At 32.2% G+C, this 19,311-nt stretch overlaps 1 protein-coding gene across 1 annotated transcript in view; it reads right to left on the reverse strand.

Moving 5' to 3' along the window:
• Positions 1–19,311, reverse strand: part of LOC143046194 (receptor-type guanylate cyclase Gyc76C-like) — a 76,462-nt gene that overhangs the window by 55,847 nt on the left and 1,304 nt on the right. The window contains exon 2 of the mRNA XM_076219236.1: positions 5,691–6,230. Within this exon, the coding sequence (XP_076075351.1) occupies positions 5,691–6,071 (381 nt within the window). The 5' untranslated portion in view covers positions 6,072–6,230. The remainder of the gene's footprint in view (positions 1–5,690; positions 6,231–19,311) is intronic.

Consider the following 19,311-nt stretch of genomic DNA (forward strand, 5'->3'; position numbering starts at 1 on the left):
CTCATTGCCAATCATATCACACCTTCTTATTGTTTGGTCTCTGGTGGAGTGTTGTCTCATTGCCAATCATATCACACCTTCTTATTTTGGTCTCTGGTGGAGTGATGTCTCATTGTCAATCATATCACACCTTCTTATTTTGGTCTCTGGTGGAGTGATGTCTCATTGCCAATCATATCACACCTTCTTATTTTGGTCTCTGGTGGAGTGATGTCTCATTGCCAATCATATTACACCTTCTTATTTTGGTCTCTGGTGGAGTGATGTCTCATTGCCAATCATATCACACCTTCTTATTTTGGTCTCTGGTGGAGTGATGTCTCATTGCCAATCATATCACACCTTCTTATTTTGGTCTCTGGTGGAGTGATGTCTCATTGCCAATCATATCACACCTTCTTATTGTTTGGTCTCTGGTGGAGTGATGTCTCATTGCCAATCATATCACACCTTCTTCATTTGGTCTCTGGTGGAGTGATGTCTCATTGCCAATCATATCACACCTTCATATTGTTTGGTCTCTGGTGGAGTGATGTCTCATTGCCAATCATATCACACCTTCTTATTGTTTGGTCTCTGGTGGAGTGTTGTCTCATTGCCAATCATATCACACCTTCTTATTGTTTGGTCTCTGGTGGAGTGATGTCTCATTGCCAATCATATCACACCTTCTTATTTTTATATCTAAAATCAGCTGCAATCAACAGAACAATATTAAAGTCAAGCGTCTTATGTTCTTGAGAAAAATCAGATAGTTTATATGAAATCAGGTAAAAGCTTCTAGGGTGATGACCTCAGTTGACAGTCAACAAGTAACAAGACTCCATACGTGCAATTTTAATTGTAGTTCGGAATTGACAGTCAACATCATTGCCTTAAGGACAACAGAAGAGGCAAACTGAACAATTGGCAAAACGAAGCTCACTATAATAAAAGAAAAATATAAATCACAAAATACAGACAGCCCTAAAGATAACACACAGACAACACGGAAGATAACACACAGACAACACGAATGATAACACACAGACAACACGAAAGACAAACCAAAGCATAACGTCAGGTTCTAAAAAATTGAGGCGATTTAACAAAACCTTGGTGTCTCTGTTAACAGAAAAAAGAAAATATTTGAAAAACTGAGAGAAAAGACACTGATTCCGACATGTTTCAAACTACAACAGAAGACGGGAAGACAATGGAAATCTAAAATATAGAGAAAACAAAGAAACAAAATGTATTTAACTAGCACACCAAAGACCATTAGAAATCTGAAACTAAAGAGACCATGCCTCAGGAACATGACACTAACAAAGTGTAACATGTTTGAAATGACACCGTAAGACAAAAAAAATTGAAACATTAAAGAGTTCAAAAGAGCATAATTAGCCTACCAGAGTAATAAATATTAGAAATCAGAAACCTAAGAAATACGTCAAGAACGACACACTCACACATTGTTATATATAGTAATAATTAGCATGAAAGCATAATACCAACTTCAAAATGTTATCCAAGATAAGATTAACAATTTAATTATTTTAGGCTATTTTTATTAGGTTGATTATATGACGATTTTTAAGTTAGCTCAGTATTTTAGTCTGTTTTATTTGCTTGTGTTGGTGCGGGAATTTCAGTTTTTTTTTAATGTATGTCCGTAATTTGGCCTTCAAAACATTTTTTGATTCAAGCGTCACTGATGAGTCTTTTGTATACGAAACGCGCGTCTGGCGTATATACTAAATTTATTCCTGGTATCTATGATGAGTTTATTTATTAAACTCATCATAGATACCAGGATTACAATTTTGTATTTACATCAGACGCGCGTTTCGTCTACAAAAGACTCATCAGTGACGCTCGAATAAAAAAATGTTTAAGAGGCCAAATTGAGTACAAAGTTGAAGAGCATTGAGGACCAGAAATTCCTAAATACTGCTGAGGTTATCTATTCCTGAGATAGAAAAGTCTTAATTTTTTCCCAAAAATTCACAAGTTTTGTCAACAGTTAATTTAGAATTATGAACATATCAATGATAACTCAAGTCAACACAGAAGTGCCGACTACTAGGCTGGTGATACCCTCGGGAAAATAAATCTCCACCAGCAGTGGCATCGACCCAGTGGTTGCAAATAAATTCATCATAGTTACCAGGATTAAAATTTTATATTTACGCCAGACGCGCGTTTCGTGCTATTCTATATGGTTTTCTATCAGATAATGAGTTAATTCGTTTGTCTTTTCTTCGCCTTCCCTTTTCCATGTTGTTGTCCGGTTTCTCTATTGCCTCTACTTCTGTTAGTAATGTTTTTTCTGTCTTTTGTTTTCTATCAAGTGTTTTTGAAATTGTTAGTCTATTAGTTATCCTTTGTTTTTCTATGAATCCCCTTGTATAAACCACTCCTTTTCTTAAAACCAATGTTTCACACCATAAGTTAACCTTATATTTTGTATGATATTTGCAATTGATAACTTACAATGTATCTGAACACAATCAAATGATAAAACATTAAAACAACCAACAAGATATTAATTTCCATTACTGTAACTAACGTATAGGCACGAAGTGACTAAAAGTTATCGGTTTTTAAAAGTCAGAGTTATTTGACATACTGTAATTTATATCTGTCATGTGTTTTATTAGTTTGCACACATAAAAAACATGAAATGCAAATATTATTCAACGTCAGGTTAAAAGACTAATCAAAGGTCTTGTAGACAATGTTCGATTAAACATTCTATACACTAAGCATAGTAATTGATCGAAAAGAAATAAACTTCATTTTAATACAGATGACTGACAGTTAGTGTGATAAATTGAAACTCGATTTCCAAAAGCGCCACCAAGAATGTTATTGTGCATTGTGCCTAACTTTGAAAATATATGGAGTTTCAGTATTTAATTTCAGGAAATCAGTTATTACATTTTTACATCTCAATGGCAATCAATAAGAAAATGTCTGAAGCTACACAATACTCGACAAAACTATTATACTTCAGACCAGGTTCAATGGCCAATTCTATTTCTGCACAATACTCCAGAAAAGTTTTATAGTTATGGCACATTTTGTTGACGACAAAAGAAGACTTGTTAACATGTTATATCACGGAATATCATTTTTTTAGAAAAATATTTCCCTAATTCAAATTCGGTCAAAAAACATTTTCCCCAGTTGCTTTACGAATAAAATCTTTTGGGTACAGTCTTTTAATTTCAAATTATTTTCTCTTACAAGTATAAATTGCTATTTGTGAAAGCCTGAAAAATGTCTCAAAAACCGTTACCGAAAAACTGCCATCATGAAATGAACACCAATTCATGAACGAGAAAAATATCAAACTTTGGGTAACTGTGGTTCAACGCAATAAAACAAAAACCAAAGACATTTATTTAAGAAAGAGTCTTCAAAATATACCAAGCTGTAATTTACAGTTAACATTTAACTCAGACAACTGAAGATTTGCCATCAAATGCAATTGTCTAAAATTAACAAAGAAACTGTTAACCTTTTATGCAGTTAACCCCCCTTTAAATTAAGATAACATTTTATGCAGTTAACCTCCTTTTAAATTAAGATCAATGCAATTGTCGAGGTGTTATTCATAAATATATTGGCAGAATTTACCAACCTTTTCAGTTGCACTCTAAATGTATTGGCAATAAACCTGCTATCGAATAAAACATTAATATGACTTCTTATACAAATAAACCTTATCTCATTTAATTGTCTGAAGAAAGAAACGGTTTTCCTCAATTAGCATAAGTAATAAATCACAAACAATTTATCTCACACAAGTAGATGGAGAGATGAAAGCAGATAGAATCACTCACAAAACGCTCTGTTTATCGCATATCCTTGGGCCGAACGTAGACCCTAAATATGATGATACAGGTGATAAAAGTAGTGCTTCTGGTTACAGGTACTACACAGGTAACGTGGTACCTGTCAAATCAGGTGTGGCATATGTTGTGTTTAAAATTTAGATAATATCTCTGTTTAGTACAGACTTTTCCAACTAATTTTGAATTATTACCGAGTTGTTAATATGTTATGATCAAATCAGGCAAAACGTTTTTAAACAAATACTGAATAACCAGCTCCAACCCTACTTTTCTACACCAATATTTACATAGAATTGTTATCATTTACTAAAATAAGTTAGACATACATGTTTTGGCAATCAAATCATAAATAAGAGAGGATTTAATGGCGATTCATATGTCCACACAGTAACAGCGATAAGGTACCAATTTCTGACCTCAAAGCAAAATATATTAAGCAATTGAGATATAATTCCCACACAGTTGACAAGAAAACATTCTTAGAAAGTATAACTACTGGAAAATTCACTTGGTTTACTTATGTTAAATGGTTAGAAAACGCTTCAACTTTAAAATGAAACGTATTTGTTGTTGGCTTTTTGTTGTTTTTTGTTTTGTTTTGCGATATAAACAATACCACCATTAAATTAACTATGCATGTACACTGAGTGTCAAGAACTTTTTGTAGTGAACATATGGTACATTGCAGAACTGAAAATTTCTGAATAACTCTCAATTTGTTAATTGACTGAAATTATACAAATTGATTGTAAAATTTCATTTTGGTTTAAAAACGATGTACTAGTATGATGCCTACTGAATATTCGTGTAAGCTAATCTAATATCTTCGAATAGATTTGTGTAAAGAGCAAAAAGTGTTTACAATTTTTTTCAGTTATATTTCAATACGTATGATATAAAAATGACTTCGCGGTATGTTCAGTTACAAACGTGCTTGTTAAAACAAATATTTGTTTTCTATATAATTATTTGTATATAAGAATAACGTATGAACTTGACACTTATTTTAACTTGGGATATTTTGATTTTTTTTCTGAAAGTAATTATAAATATCAAGCTGTCTTGTTTTATTGTTTATTTTTACTTTTTAAATACTGATTATCTATTTTGTTTTGTTTTATGTGATCATTCAACACATAAATAAAAGTTGGTTTCAATATAAAAAAGTCCGATGAATATTATAAAAACTGATCAAATAAAAATAAGGAAATGTGGTATGATTGCTTATGAGACAACTCTCCAACAGAAACCAAATGACATATAAGTTAATAACTATAGGTCAACGTTCGAACTTCAACAATGAGCAAAACCAATATCACTTAGTCAGTTATAAAAGACTCCGAAATGACCAATTTAAAACAATTCAAACGATAAAACCAACGACATGATTCATGTTTGTCATGGTGTAAATGATTAATATAATAACTGGAAATGTTTCTGTAATTGAAGGGTTGCCACTTATCGAAACTTTAATTAATTATGCAGTCTTTTGTTGAAAATTACATGGAGTCCTGGTGTTGCACAAATGGCTATATAAAGTTTCCAAATTGGGTAATTGAAGAGTTCGAAATAAATATTATACAAAACATTATGCATAGTGTTATAAGGTCCAATGCATGAATGAAAAACCACCACAGATCAGATCAAACACACACCTGTTGTCTTTTGACAACTCAAGGGGAACTAAATTGTAGACAGACAAGTTAGTCTGAAAACGGAATTAGTGTAAAGAATTATTACATGTGTCTATGAACATTGATTGACCCATTTATGCCAGGTTTTTTAAATTTTTATTTTCCTAATTATTTTTTTGGGGGGTGGGGGTAGTTTTAAGAAAACTATACTTACATATGATATCATCGGGAGATTTACTGCAGCGGACACCCTAGCCTCAACGCTGCAACTATCCTCTAAACCAAAAAAGGCTACGGCTTCTTGTCGCCATTGGTCAAGTAATAGTTTTGTGGCGGTGATGGTGTCCCCTTTGGTGTCTCCCCACACTAAATGTATATGATAGTCTGGTAACACTGTTGTATCATTATTGATAAGATCAACAGCATATGATATAGCTCCAGATATAATCCTTCCCTGGGTATCTCGCTGCCAGGGAATAACTTTATCCACAGTCAAATATCCGATTGTTATGTTTTTCAATTTTTCACCAGAAATTACTTCAAACGACACACAAGTAGTAAAAATTAAGCACACGTGAAAATATAAAATAATCATAATTGAATTGCTCTACTAGACCCATTGGTATGTAGCATCGTGAAGAACTTCCGATCATATTCCACAACTATGTAAACATGTTGATCAAATCAAAACGTTCCTCCGATAGGCTTTCCGTCCTTCAGGACAGTAATTATGAAATCTCCAGTTAATTATCACCTGCAAATATAAAATGACTATCAATGTATTAATCCCTAGGCATCCAAGTTACTGGTCATAGAGACATTGTGTAAATACAATAATCTAATGCTATAATTTTAACTACATGACGTTATAGCAAATGAAATATCGACAGCTGAGCACATAAGAAATGTATTTAAGACTAATTCTTTGACGGAAAAAAAGCGTTCACTTAAAGAAGCAGCGATGATTTAATCGTATTAATGAAGAATGTATTGATACGTTATTAATAAATTCATTTCAATAATTAATTATCAGGTTAATGTGGCAGGAAAAACCGCATCATTATGGAGTATTTATAGAAACCAACGCATTTATAGAACTAGTTCTCAAGTTTGTTTTATACACCGACTTTATATTTGTTAGTAGTTAAATTTGCTTAATCATCTGAGAGATTCAGTACGAGTCTTCGTAGAACATGCATACCGTAAAGAGAATTATGTTTAACTACCCATTGATTCATAATTAAAATCTCCATTTCTTTAATTTGAAAGAAAACACCGTTTATATGTTCTCCATAAGCTTTTGTATTAATTAAAGAAGCAACTTACAAAAGATTGTTCTGTTACACCTACTGCACAAAAACAAACCATAATGAGATTCTATGGAGAACAAAAGAATTTAAATTGCCGTCATTTTCTTAGCTTCATACTCGATTTAGAATGATGTATTCTGAAGAGCAGAAAACTCCCTGAATAAAATCCATAAAAAGGTTTATTAGATCAAGCAATGCTCTTGAGATTTATCAATAAGTTAATGTTTTGTTTTTTCTTACATAAAGTTTCCACTAGAATAAAATTGAGAAAGGAAATGGGGAATTTGTCAAAGCGACAACAACCCGACCATAGAGCAGACAACAGCCGAAGGCCACCAATGGGTCTTCAATGTACCGAGACACTCCCGTACCTGTAGGCGTCCTTCAGCTGGCCCCTTAAAAAATATGTATACTAGTACAGTGATAATGGAAGTCATACTAAACTCCGAATTATACACATGAAACTAAAATTAAAAAGCATACAAGACTAACAAAGGCCAGAGGCTCCTGACTTGGGACAGGCGCAAAATTGCGGCGGGGTTAAACATGTTTATGAGATCTCAACCCTCCCCCTATACCTCTAGCCAATGTAGAAAGGTAAACGCATAACAATACGCACATTAAAATTCAGTTCAAGAGAAGTCCGAGTCCGATGTCAGAAGATGAAACAAATATTTCTTGTAAATGATTTTGCCGTCCATTGAACCAGTGTTTTTGTAATCGAATGTACTATTGTGGCCCATTGAGGACCCATCAAAAACTAAATTTGGATTCGATATACCAGAGTCCATTGTAATGGGCTTCTGGTTATATGCATTTCTAAAAATCGACATGGATAGATTATCATGTATTTCAAATTGGTAGGTCTACAAAGTGAATTATGATAAATTATTATCATTTAGGGAAATTTCCAACACACACTCGTAGAATTGTGTTCCAGACTATCAAAAAGAGGTTAAAGATATCGAAGGTAGAATAGGACAAAATAAAGAGAAGACAGATAAACAAATCATTGCAAAAAAACCAAATACAACAAAATGCATACAACAGTTTGCAAAATGCCTATGTATGTCTGTTTTGGACATTGTGCAATATCATGGCTTCCTGTACTGTTTATGACGTGTGCAATCTTTTATGAAGTGCAGCAACCGATATTAGAGTGTAGGACGACAGATTTTCGTATCAATAGGTAAAGAACAAATATGAGTTCGATATTAGTACTCGCGAGAATAAGATCAAATGGTTATTTTGTATTGGTTTTATCTATTATACGTACATGTAAGTAATAATTAATAAGAAGATTTACAATTTGCCGTCAGTGTATTGAAGACGAATTCCATTTCATCTTAGTGTGTCCGAAATATATGGAACTTTGAGTAAAATTCATAAAGAAATATTACTGGTCTAGTTTAAAGAATATTAAACAGTTAACATATTTACATACATTTATATATTTTACAGCATTTAAAACCAGAGACATGACAATATTACATGAACATTCTCTCTCTGTTTACTTGTTTACTATGAAAATTTGTATTTACACCGATGAACTGTAAAGTTCAAGGTAATAAAGACTTTGAATTTGATTTAAAAGTGCCTAATTTCCTCTACTGTTTTGAATTCGATGTTTTTTAATAAACAAGTTTAAATCTTCTGATCGAGATTAATAAAGGAGAGGATTGAGATATAACAAAACTAAATTAACTCTGTCGAATTCTAATAACATGTCCCAAGGCCAAACATAGTCAGTACAGGCTTTTTCGTACATTACTCCGACGTTTTTTTTCATTACTTGGAGAAATAATAGGTTAGTTTTATTGTCTCTTGTACATTTATTTATTCGCAACTTTTAGTTATTTGGGAAGATGTAAGCTTGACATATTGCACAAACAACTTTTTGTACTCTACTGTGAATCTTGCCCTCTAGATATGTATTTACTATTTTGCCATTTGATTGTTGTCTCTTTGATGTATTCCCTCGGATATATTTTCTATTAATAGAGAATCCCAATTTTACAATAAATTTCTATATATACATGTACATTCATTTTAGTAATAGGTTTGACCAATTTATATCTATATCCATGTGGGTTTTTCCCCCTGCTTTTTAAGTACGTTCTATACTTTCAAGCATAGATCGTTTTACGAGTGGTTTATTGATTGTATCTCTGGAAGAATTAATGATACGTGTTTCATATTTTCGATATCCTGATAAGTTGAAGGAGTACTGTATCGAACTATCGCCAATGACATATACTCGCCTTCAAATATATTTTCTTTTAAATTTTTAAATTGGTAATTAGTTGACTCAATTATAATCATAATACAAATAAGGTTATGAACAGATTATTTTTTCTCGATTTTTTAGAAGATTAATTGAAAAATTATACAAAACATATATTATTTTTTCTCGATTTTTTAGAAGATTAATTGAGAAATTATACAAAACATATATTCAATACTGACATCTAGCTATATTACTTCTTTGCTTTTTTTTTTTTTTTTTTTTTTATTTGTTGGCAATGATCAAACGCGAGTTATTTATCATTTTAGATAAACGTGTAGTTAATCTTTCATCAGGTTAAACAATATCTTAATTCTATGGTTTTAAGTTATTCACTGGGTTGGATAGCCATGAACGGTCAGTGTATAATGAAACTAATTATCTTGTTATCAATATTTATAAACATGTATGTCCAGTTTTATTATCATATTAACAATCTGTAACTGTTTTATTTGTCTGAACACTATCTAGTACGCTTTTAAATAGAACTTTATTACAACTAAAGCCAGGTCATCAACTGTTGGTTGATCATAAATTATGTCTGTAAAATGTTTATAGTCTTTTCTTAATCAACAGGAAAGATATATTAAAATAAGACCGGGTGAAAAGTTGAGTCTTATAATTAACCTTTTTTGTTTCCAAAACTAACAAGTTGAACGTGAATATAAAAATAAGAAAATATGGTATGATTGCCAAGGAGACAGCTATCCACTAAAGTTCACATGTTGATATTAGCAATTAAACGCTACCGTACGGCATTCAACAATTAGAGAAAAAAAAACCAATCCAATCTGCTATGGAAAGCCCAACATGAAAAATATGAAGAAATTCAATTGAGAAAACCAAACTAAAGATATATAGGAAGATGTGGTATGAGTTCCAATGAAACAACTCTCCATCCAAATAACAATTTATAAAAGAAAACCATTATAGGTCAAGGTACGGCCTTACACACGGAGCCTTGGCTCACACCGAACAGCAAGCTATAAAGGGCCCCAAAAAGTACTAGTGTAAAACCATTCAAACGAGTAAAAACCAACAGTCTAATCTATATAAAAACAAGAAACGAGAAACACGTATGAACTACATAAACCGACAACAACCACTGTATCTTATTAATAGCAAAACAATTAACGAAAAACAAATATGTCAAACCTGAACCAACGACAACCACTGAACAAGTCTCATGACGTGGAACAGGCACATACAGACAGAATATGGCGGTTTGAAAAAAGTCTTAACCTAAGATGCTACTTGCGAGCAGCTGTTTAGTATATTGTTTCAATACTATAATCTACGTATTTTCTACGTATTTTCTACTAACATTGGAGACTTGAAATTACCGCATTTGGTGTAAACTGCTGATCCTATAGTTATTTAAATTGTGAAAAAGGGGGGTCTATTTGCATTTTCTGATTACTCAAGATATAAAGCTTGAAATGGTTTTAGCACCTATGTTTTACGGAAAGTTATCAAAATTTAAAAAAAAAAATACGGTTTATCTGCTACTTTCAAGAACATCTATTGTAAGCAAATAATAGATATACATGTAATATAAAAAAGAAGATGTGGTATGATTGCCAATGAGACAACTATCCACAAAAGACCAAAATGACACAGACATTAACAACTATAGGTCATCGTACGGCCTTCAACAATGAGGAAAGTCCGTACCGCATAGTGAGCTATAAAAGGCCTCGATAAGACAATGTAAAACAATTCAAACGAGAAAACTAACGGCCTTATTTATGTAAAAAAAAAATGAACGAAAAACAAATATGTAACACATAGATAAACGACAGCCACTGAATTACAGGCTCCTTACTTGGTACAGGCACATACATAAATAATGTGGCGGGGTTAAACATGTTAGCGGGATCCCAACCCTCCTAACCTGGGACAGTGGTATAACAGTACAACATAAGAACGAACTATAAAAATCAGTTGAAAAAGGCTTAACTCATCAGATGGACAAAAATAAAGTGGACGTGGCACGTTAAGCCAAACATTTCTCTATTTGTTTTTCAATTGAAAATATGTAGTCGTAGATACATGTACATTGTAACAATACATATCCATATTTTTTACATATGCATAACACATTTACTACAACAGTCGTAGATACACATATTTTAGTTACAGCTGTATAGCAAACTGTTTTTTAGTGAGCAAAAAAGACATCTTTATTGCAGATATATCATATCTTAACATAGGCTTTAAATTTGATTATTTGAGGCACTGATACTTTACTCCTTACACTTGAACCTTAAGATTAAAATATTGGAAAAAGAAAAACTAATTATTGTCATCAATGAAAAAAAAAAATCTGCAGATTAGTATTATAACTTCCAAAAGATAAAATCTTAATAGAAAAACGTGTAATATTACACTGTAGTTAATTAAAAGGAGCCGAATAAGTATTCCACTATATCGTCTAAGCATGCACATAGTTTGAATTTTGAATAAATCTGAATTATCTTCCAGATCAATGCTGGTAATATCTTTATATATTATATTTGTGTATAACGAATTTTCAAATTAGGAAAAAAACTGGTTTAACTAAGAACATTCCCTCAATAAGTGTTTGAAACAGAAACAGGTAAGTCTTTCCTGCAGACATATTGGCGTATGGTGACATTGTGACTATAGTAGTTGAGTTCTGTGTCATTTGGTCTCTTGTGGAGAGTTCTGTCTTGGCAATCATACCACATCTTTCATTTTTATGAACATGTTTTTTCTTGTCTCAAGCGCCTGCGCCCAATGAAATGTGTGCATTTTTCACGCAATTGATCACAAACGAAATCAGGGATCTGAACTCATTCTTGGTGGCGAAGGGTTATATAATGTCAAATTTCTGTCTACACAATAAGTATGGAATCTCTGTACTTTTTTTCTAATGAACATGTACAATGAATATTAAATTTTGAAAGTGTATATGCTAAGTACAAATTAATTCAGGAATTTCATAGGGATATAACTAAGAAGATGTGGTATGATTGCCTATGAGACAAGTCACCAAATGACACAGAAATTAACAACTATAGGTCACTGTACAACCTTCAACAATGAGAAAATCTCATACCGCATAGTCAGCTTTAAAAGGCCCCGAAAAGAGTAAATCAATTCAAACGAGAAAACTAACTGCCTAGTTTATATACAAAATATTAACGAAAAACACATATGCACCACATCAACAAACGACAACCACTGAATTACAGACTCATGACTTGGGACAGGCACATATTTACCTCCACCTAACCTTGGATAGTGGTGCAACAGTACAACATAATAACGAACTATAAAAATCAGTTTAAAAAGGCTTAACTCATCAGATAGAAATACTCTGTTAATGACGAGTCGTCGATTTCATTTTACAGTCCTGTAAAACGTCCCTACAATGTGTCAGCAGCTTTACAGTAATAATTCCGCTCAAGACGTATCTTCACCAATTAGGAATTTGGTTTGTTCCATTAAAAATGTACATAACGTGTCAGGAAGATGATTTTCTACTTTATATGTGGACATATTTTCCTCATTTAACGGGTATAGTGGTTTTCTCCTTTTTCTTTGTTTAGTTTTCACTTTATGCATTCGATTAAAGATACCTCCTTGGAGTTTAGTACATTTCTTTATTTCCTTTTGAACACTCAGAAACGTCAGAACATGAAATTGAACTGATACAATGTATTGCTCTATAGCTTTAATTGCATTGTTTATATAATCAATGAAAGTATCGTTTTTATGGGTAAAGAAACCTGAAAAGATCGAATATCAAATAATGTCTAATCAATGACATACTGTTAAAAGACAATGTCTGATGACAATTATACATTCACCATTATACCCTTGAAATAACCTTGAACTGTCAGAAACCCAACTAAATTAAATTTGTATGGTAAATTACTGTTTACACGAATCATTTATATAGGAATAACCATGTTATGATTTATAAACAAATGATGGTTAATACAGCAAATACATTACATTCAGCTTAATAAAAAGACTGTAATGAAAGTTGAATGGTATATCTGTAGCTGATCATAGTTTTTCCTAGAGTTCTGTTCACATTACTGTCAAAAGGTTATCTTTTAGTCTTTTATTATTTAAAACGACTGAAACTCTAAGTTTGCATTGTGTAAAAGCAACAACTGATGTTACCTTACACATTCTCAATAATTAACACTCAATAATGAATACGATAAGTCAATCAACTATAGTTCAATATTGCTAATTAGTGAATATTATGTTAAACAGTTGTATCTACTTTCTCACAAATGAGTATACCTCACACAAATCTTCTTCGATAGTGCACGAATGTCTTTTAAAAGTATACCTTATGTAATTAAAAAAAATTTTTGTATAACGACGTTTAAATTTTATAATTATAGTTTTTAGTCATATAAAAAGAACAGCGCTCTTATAGTTGTTCTTCATCTTTAAGTTATAACCTTCAACATGGTACAAAAAACATCAACTCATGACAAGTTAAGACAGCTCCTAGCATCAGTATGAACAAATATACATAACCAAGTTGCATAGTATATTGATTTTAGTAAAAAAATATAAAAAATTAGAAAATATTTTTGCTATTGAAAAAGTTGAGAAAAAAATGGACAATTCTTTGTTCGTTTATAATTTACTCGGTAATAGTATCCTGTGATGACACTTTTTTTAAAATAACCATGACCATTTAACTCGTCCTATGGAAGATGAATAAAAATATGTTTTTATGTCAATTCTGTGTATAGGATCAGTCATAAGGGGACGACCATTTGATATTCTGGGGAGGGGGGGGAGGGCAGGAGGATTTGTTTTTGATCGGTTATTTATTTTTGTAAACTAAGAGGACAGATTATTCATTTTCTGCACTATTGAAGCAAAATTTTTCATTTTCATTAAAGCAAGGGACTGATTATTCATTTTCACAGCTATATTTATGATATTTGAAAACATACAATGTTTAAATGATTTGTTTATTATAAATAATACATGTATAGTCAAGTCATTATGTACCATTTTAATTAGAATTAATCATCATCCTCTGCAGAAATGAATCTTTTATATTCCCAACTGCATATACATTTTCATTAAAGCAAGGGACTGATTATTCATTTTCACAGCTATATTTATGATATTTGAAAACATACAATTTTTAAATGATTTGTTTATTATAAATAATACATGTATAGTTAAGTCATTATGTACCATTTTAATCAGAATTAATCATCATCCTCTGCAGAAATGAATCTTTTATATTCCCAACTGCATATACATGTATTGCATGATACATACATAGTATTAAAGTTTGGTTGTATCGCCTCCTTTAAAAGTATTGGCAAACATATTTCCGAGCGGAGCGAGGCAAATTTTTTTTAAAGGGTTTTGGAGCCACTGAAGGCCCAAGAAGCTATGGAACAAATGATGCAAAATCATGCTTTCCGAGTGTTCCGAAGACCCTTTCATAATCTGAAAATGCAAGTTTTGTGTTAATAATTTTTTGACAATATTTTGGTCTCAAAGAAAAATGTTTAAATTCAGTGTAAGATTTAAGTTTCTAGGGACAACATCAAAAGACCAATGTGCATGATAAAGTAAAAATGGAATTCACATAGTTAAGTCTGTGGCTGCTGTTTTTTTTAAACTCATGATCAAGTTCATAACAAAATTACTAGATTACAAAAGGAATGCAACACTAACAGAATACAGAAGGGCAGTCAATGAACAAAATATGTTAAAATAAAAGTGAGTTAAAGTTTCCTGAGACAATATACCTCAAGTTAAATAAAACCAATTTTCAGACATATCAAGTATATTTAAATAATATTTATACTTTTATTATTAAAATAAATGGGATGTGTTTCGCGATTTTTTTGGGGAAAAGATGAATTTACGAAGAATCTGGTGCCATCTCATACTTTCGATTAGACCTGCTGAGTTATTTATTTTCAATACATTGCTAGTCAGGTAATTTATTTTCAAACTACAACAGAACAAACCATTTATTTTTGTGATTATCATGGCTGAGTTATCTATTTTCAAAATCCTCCTGCCCCCCCCCCCCCCCCCCCCCCCCCCCAGAATATCAAATGGTCGTCCCCTAACTTAAACTACACATTTGTATTAAATCTAAATAGTTTTTTTTACAGGTTTTGGTTCTTTATTTCTTTGTATTGAATAAAAGAGTTTGACTTCTTTTCACTGATTTTTTTATATGTCTGAATGGTTGTAATTTGGTCGTTTACACTTAATATCAAACAATGTATATCTTGTTTAACAAAAATACTGATATACTGCAAACATTCTCTTTTTACATAGGCAAATGCATTTACAGAAGTCTATTTTACAGAAATGTCTGTATCAACTCACAACTACAAATATAAATGAGTGGGGAAATATGAAGCATCTAAAAACAATCAAACCCACAGTAAAAGTCAATCAAGAAGAAACTTTTCATTCAATAATAGAGTAAAGAACACACATAAAACATCTGACGAGCGAACATAAAATAAATAATCAATTAATTCAATAAACAAATAAATAATAAAATAAAACAAGAATAGCTGCAATTACTGAGAAGTAAATCTGTTTATTTGGCGACATGGAATTCAGCTTCCAACAATTACATCTAACAAAGTGGCAGAAGGCACTAAGGGGACATTCTAAGCCCATATGTCGAAGAGAAACTGATCATAACCTTACTTGCGTTTATAAATATAAGATTCAACCTTCAAAACTATAATTTCTAACTCGCATACATCAACATTGTATATATACAGTCCGCCAAAAGTTAAACACCACCTAAATATAACTGGCAATACTGCTTTAACTATTTCGAAAAATATTTATGTTTTGTGTTATAAATTGCCTCTAACATACACTAAGCAAATTCATTACAACCAAAAGATTGAAACCCGTCAAGCAACTTTTTATTAAAGGTCATATACACTTTTTCAAATACACAGTTTCGATACCTTTAAATCGTCTTCATGTTGTCCCGCGTAGAGGGCCGCGTTCAATATCGTAGCTGCTAAGTAGTGCTACGTAGATTTTGACTATTGAACGTGTAGCTATAGACTAGCTGCTACATATATATTGATAGCAGCTACGTAGCTGCTACGATATTGAACTCAACCCTGGTAAAATTTGACCATCGCCAAGTCATTGTGTAAAATGGCAAAGCCTAAGTCATCTGTGATTGCACGTTGGCAAGTAATAGACATATTAAATGCCGGCAGAAGCACTAGGAGCAAATGTAACCATTTCAATGTTAATCACGCCGTTAATACCCTTGTACTTAAACAACTAGACCACACAGGACAAGGATTTAACTGGGTTGAACGAGAAGGAAGCCATTGACACCATATTTCGGCCTTCCATGTCCTCAGACATGAACATTACCGAACATGTTAGGGATGCATGATATTATCAAGTGGGACTCAAGTAAGAGTCACCAGTTTAATCAACTTCTTTGAGAACACAGTGCATCACTTTTCATAAATAACTGATCCAGCGCAGACGATGTGAACTAAGCTGATAGGCAGATAAGCTGTGTTCTATATGACAATGCATTTAAAGTTTTTTGGGAAAACCATATTGGTGAACAATTCGACAAATGTGAAAATACATAACAACTAATTATGCTATGCCCTTGAACGTCGAAAACTTTAATTCATCGCGCAATTTCTACCAACGTCATTCTACAGACGCAAAACAAATTTATATTTCTTAGCTCGGAATAGTTACAACAAGGCTAAACGTGTATCTCGAGCCAGTTAGCCAGTTTCAAACGTGCATAAAGACTAGGAACTTTTAAAAATAGCTAAAATAAAACCACGAAAATTTTGGTCAACAGTTAAGCCGCGAAAAAAATCAAAATGGTGTCATTTTGAACAATTGCTAGAAAAAAGTGTAATCACAAAAAAACTGAACTTAGAGGAAAATCTAATCGGAAAGTCCATAATCCTATGGCAAAATCAAATAACAAGACACATCAAAAACGAATGGACAAGACATGGCATATTCCTGACTTGGTACACCGTACAGGCATTTTCAAATGTAGAAAATGGTGGACTAAACCTGGTTTTATAGCGATAACCCTCTCACTTTGATGACAGTCTCATCAAATTCCGTTATATTTACAATGATGCGTGAACTAAACAGACATAAAAAAATAAAATAGTCAAAATATGGGTAAAGCAGTCATCATCAACAATTTTAAAAGGAACAATTAATTTTACAGAAAACAAAAACATTTATCTACAAACACATTCATTGATTCGCGTGTCTGACGTCAGAAAATTTAATACGTCAGAACCGACCTTTCAGATATATGTGAAGAAGTTATTGGGTCAAATTGAAAATAGCTCGTTTTTGGACACTTTTACGATAGACTCTTTAGATAACGAGATCTTGGAAGATGAAATTACACGTGCTATAAATAAATTTAAATCTGGAAAGTCTGCTGGGAATGTTCCATTATCACCGAAATGTTGTCATCGAATCCAGTTTTATTCGCTCTTATTTTAAAACTCTCTTCAACTTTATGTTTGAAAATGGCTTTTTTCCTGTTACGTGGTATGAAGGCATAGCAATAGCGGTTCCGAAAAATGGTGATATAACAGACCCGAATAATTGTAGACCTATCATTTCATTGAGTGTTTTATCAAAATTGTTTACATTGATATTAACCGAGCGATTACTCGGCTGGGCTGAAGATGAGGAAAATCTTATCGATAATCATTTTGGATTTCGACCTGTAGACGATATATTTGTTCTTCATGGTATTATAACACATATTCTACAACATAAATCGAAATTATATTGCGCATTCATCGATTTTTGGAGGGCATTCGACAATGTTATCAGGATAATTTTATATAGTGCAAGCTATTAAAGGGTTATATAGCCACGCAATTTGTTTCAACCATAAAAGCAGTTTATGAAACTTTTCGTCTACGAATTCGCACTGAAGGTTAATTTTCAGAGGCTTTTGACAATTTCTTTGGAGTGAAACAAGGTAAACCATAATAATTCTGAGTTGACTTGAGTTATTATTGATATGTTCATATATTAACATTAACTGTTAACAAAATTTAGAATTTTTGAAAAACTTAAGCTTTTCTACCTCAATTTGCCTATGTGACAAAACTTTAAGAATTTTTGGTCCTTAATGCTCTTCAACTTCGTACTTTATTTGGCTTTTTTTACATTTTTTTTTTTCGAGCGTCACTGGTATCTATGATGAGATTATTTACAACCACTGGGTGGATGCCACTGCAGGTGGAGTTTTAATTCCCCGATGGTATCACCAGCCCAGTGGTCAGCACTTCTGTGTTGACTTGGGTTATCATTAACATGTTCTTATAAATTAATTCTTAACAAAACTTTGAATAATTGAAATACTCAGGCTTTTTTTCTACCTCAGGAATAGATTACCTTAGCTGTATTTTGCAAAACCTTTAGGAATGATTAGTCCTCGATGCTCTTCAACTTCGTACTTTATTTGGCTTTTTAAACATTTTTTGAATTGAGCGTCACTGATGAGTCTTTTGTAGACTCGCGTCTGGCCTGAATATAAAATTTACATCCTGGTATCTATGATGAGTTTAGTTATCACCTCTGTTGTTTCCATTCTTCGTGAATGACATTATTCAATATATTCCTATTGACAATGATAACAGTGTTTTTGATATCAATGTATATCTATTACATTTAATTTTGTTTGCTGACGATATCGTACTGTTCGGAAAATCTGCCAAATCATTACTAGAAAAACTTTCATTTCATTGTAAAAAGTGGCATATTACTGTTAATACCGACACGAAAAATGTAGTCGTTTTTAGAAGGATCGAAAACCTGTAATTAACCGCCTTTTCTTTAACAGCCAGAAGCTGGAAATTGTAAATTCTTATCTATGAATAGGCATGTTACTACATGCAAATAGAAAGTTCTTGCGCTCACAGAAGAGGATTTCTCAGCAAGAAGCAAGGGCACTTTGTTTCGTATTCAATAATCTCAAGCGAGTATTTATTGAACATAGTCAACCCTTTTTATTTTGTTAAACAGTATGGTGGCCTCTATACTTAACTATGCGTCTGAAATTTAGAGACTCCATCGAGCAAATGACATTGGACTCGTTCATAACAGTTTCTGTCGTTTTATAATGTTTTAAAAATGTACCAATGGCCTTTTTATGTGATGAACTTGGTAATCTACCTATGATCATTTTAAGGAAACATAGA

Source organism: Mytilus galloprovincialis, chromosome 9 (genome assembly GCF_965363235.1).
Source record: "Mytilus galloprovincialis chromosome 9, xbMytGall1.hap1.1, whole genome shotgun sequence".
Classification (NCBI taxonomy): domain Eukaryota; kingdom Metazoa; phylum Mollusca; class Bivalvia; order Mytilida; family Mytilidae; genus Mytilus; species Mytilus galloprovincialis.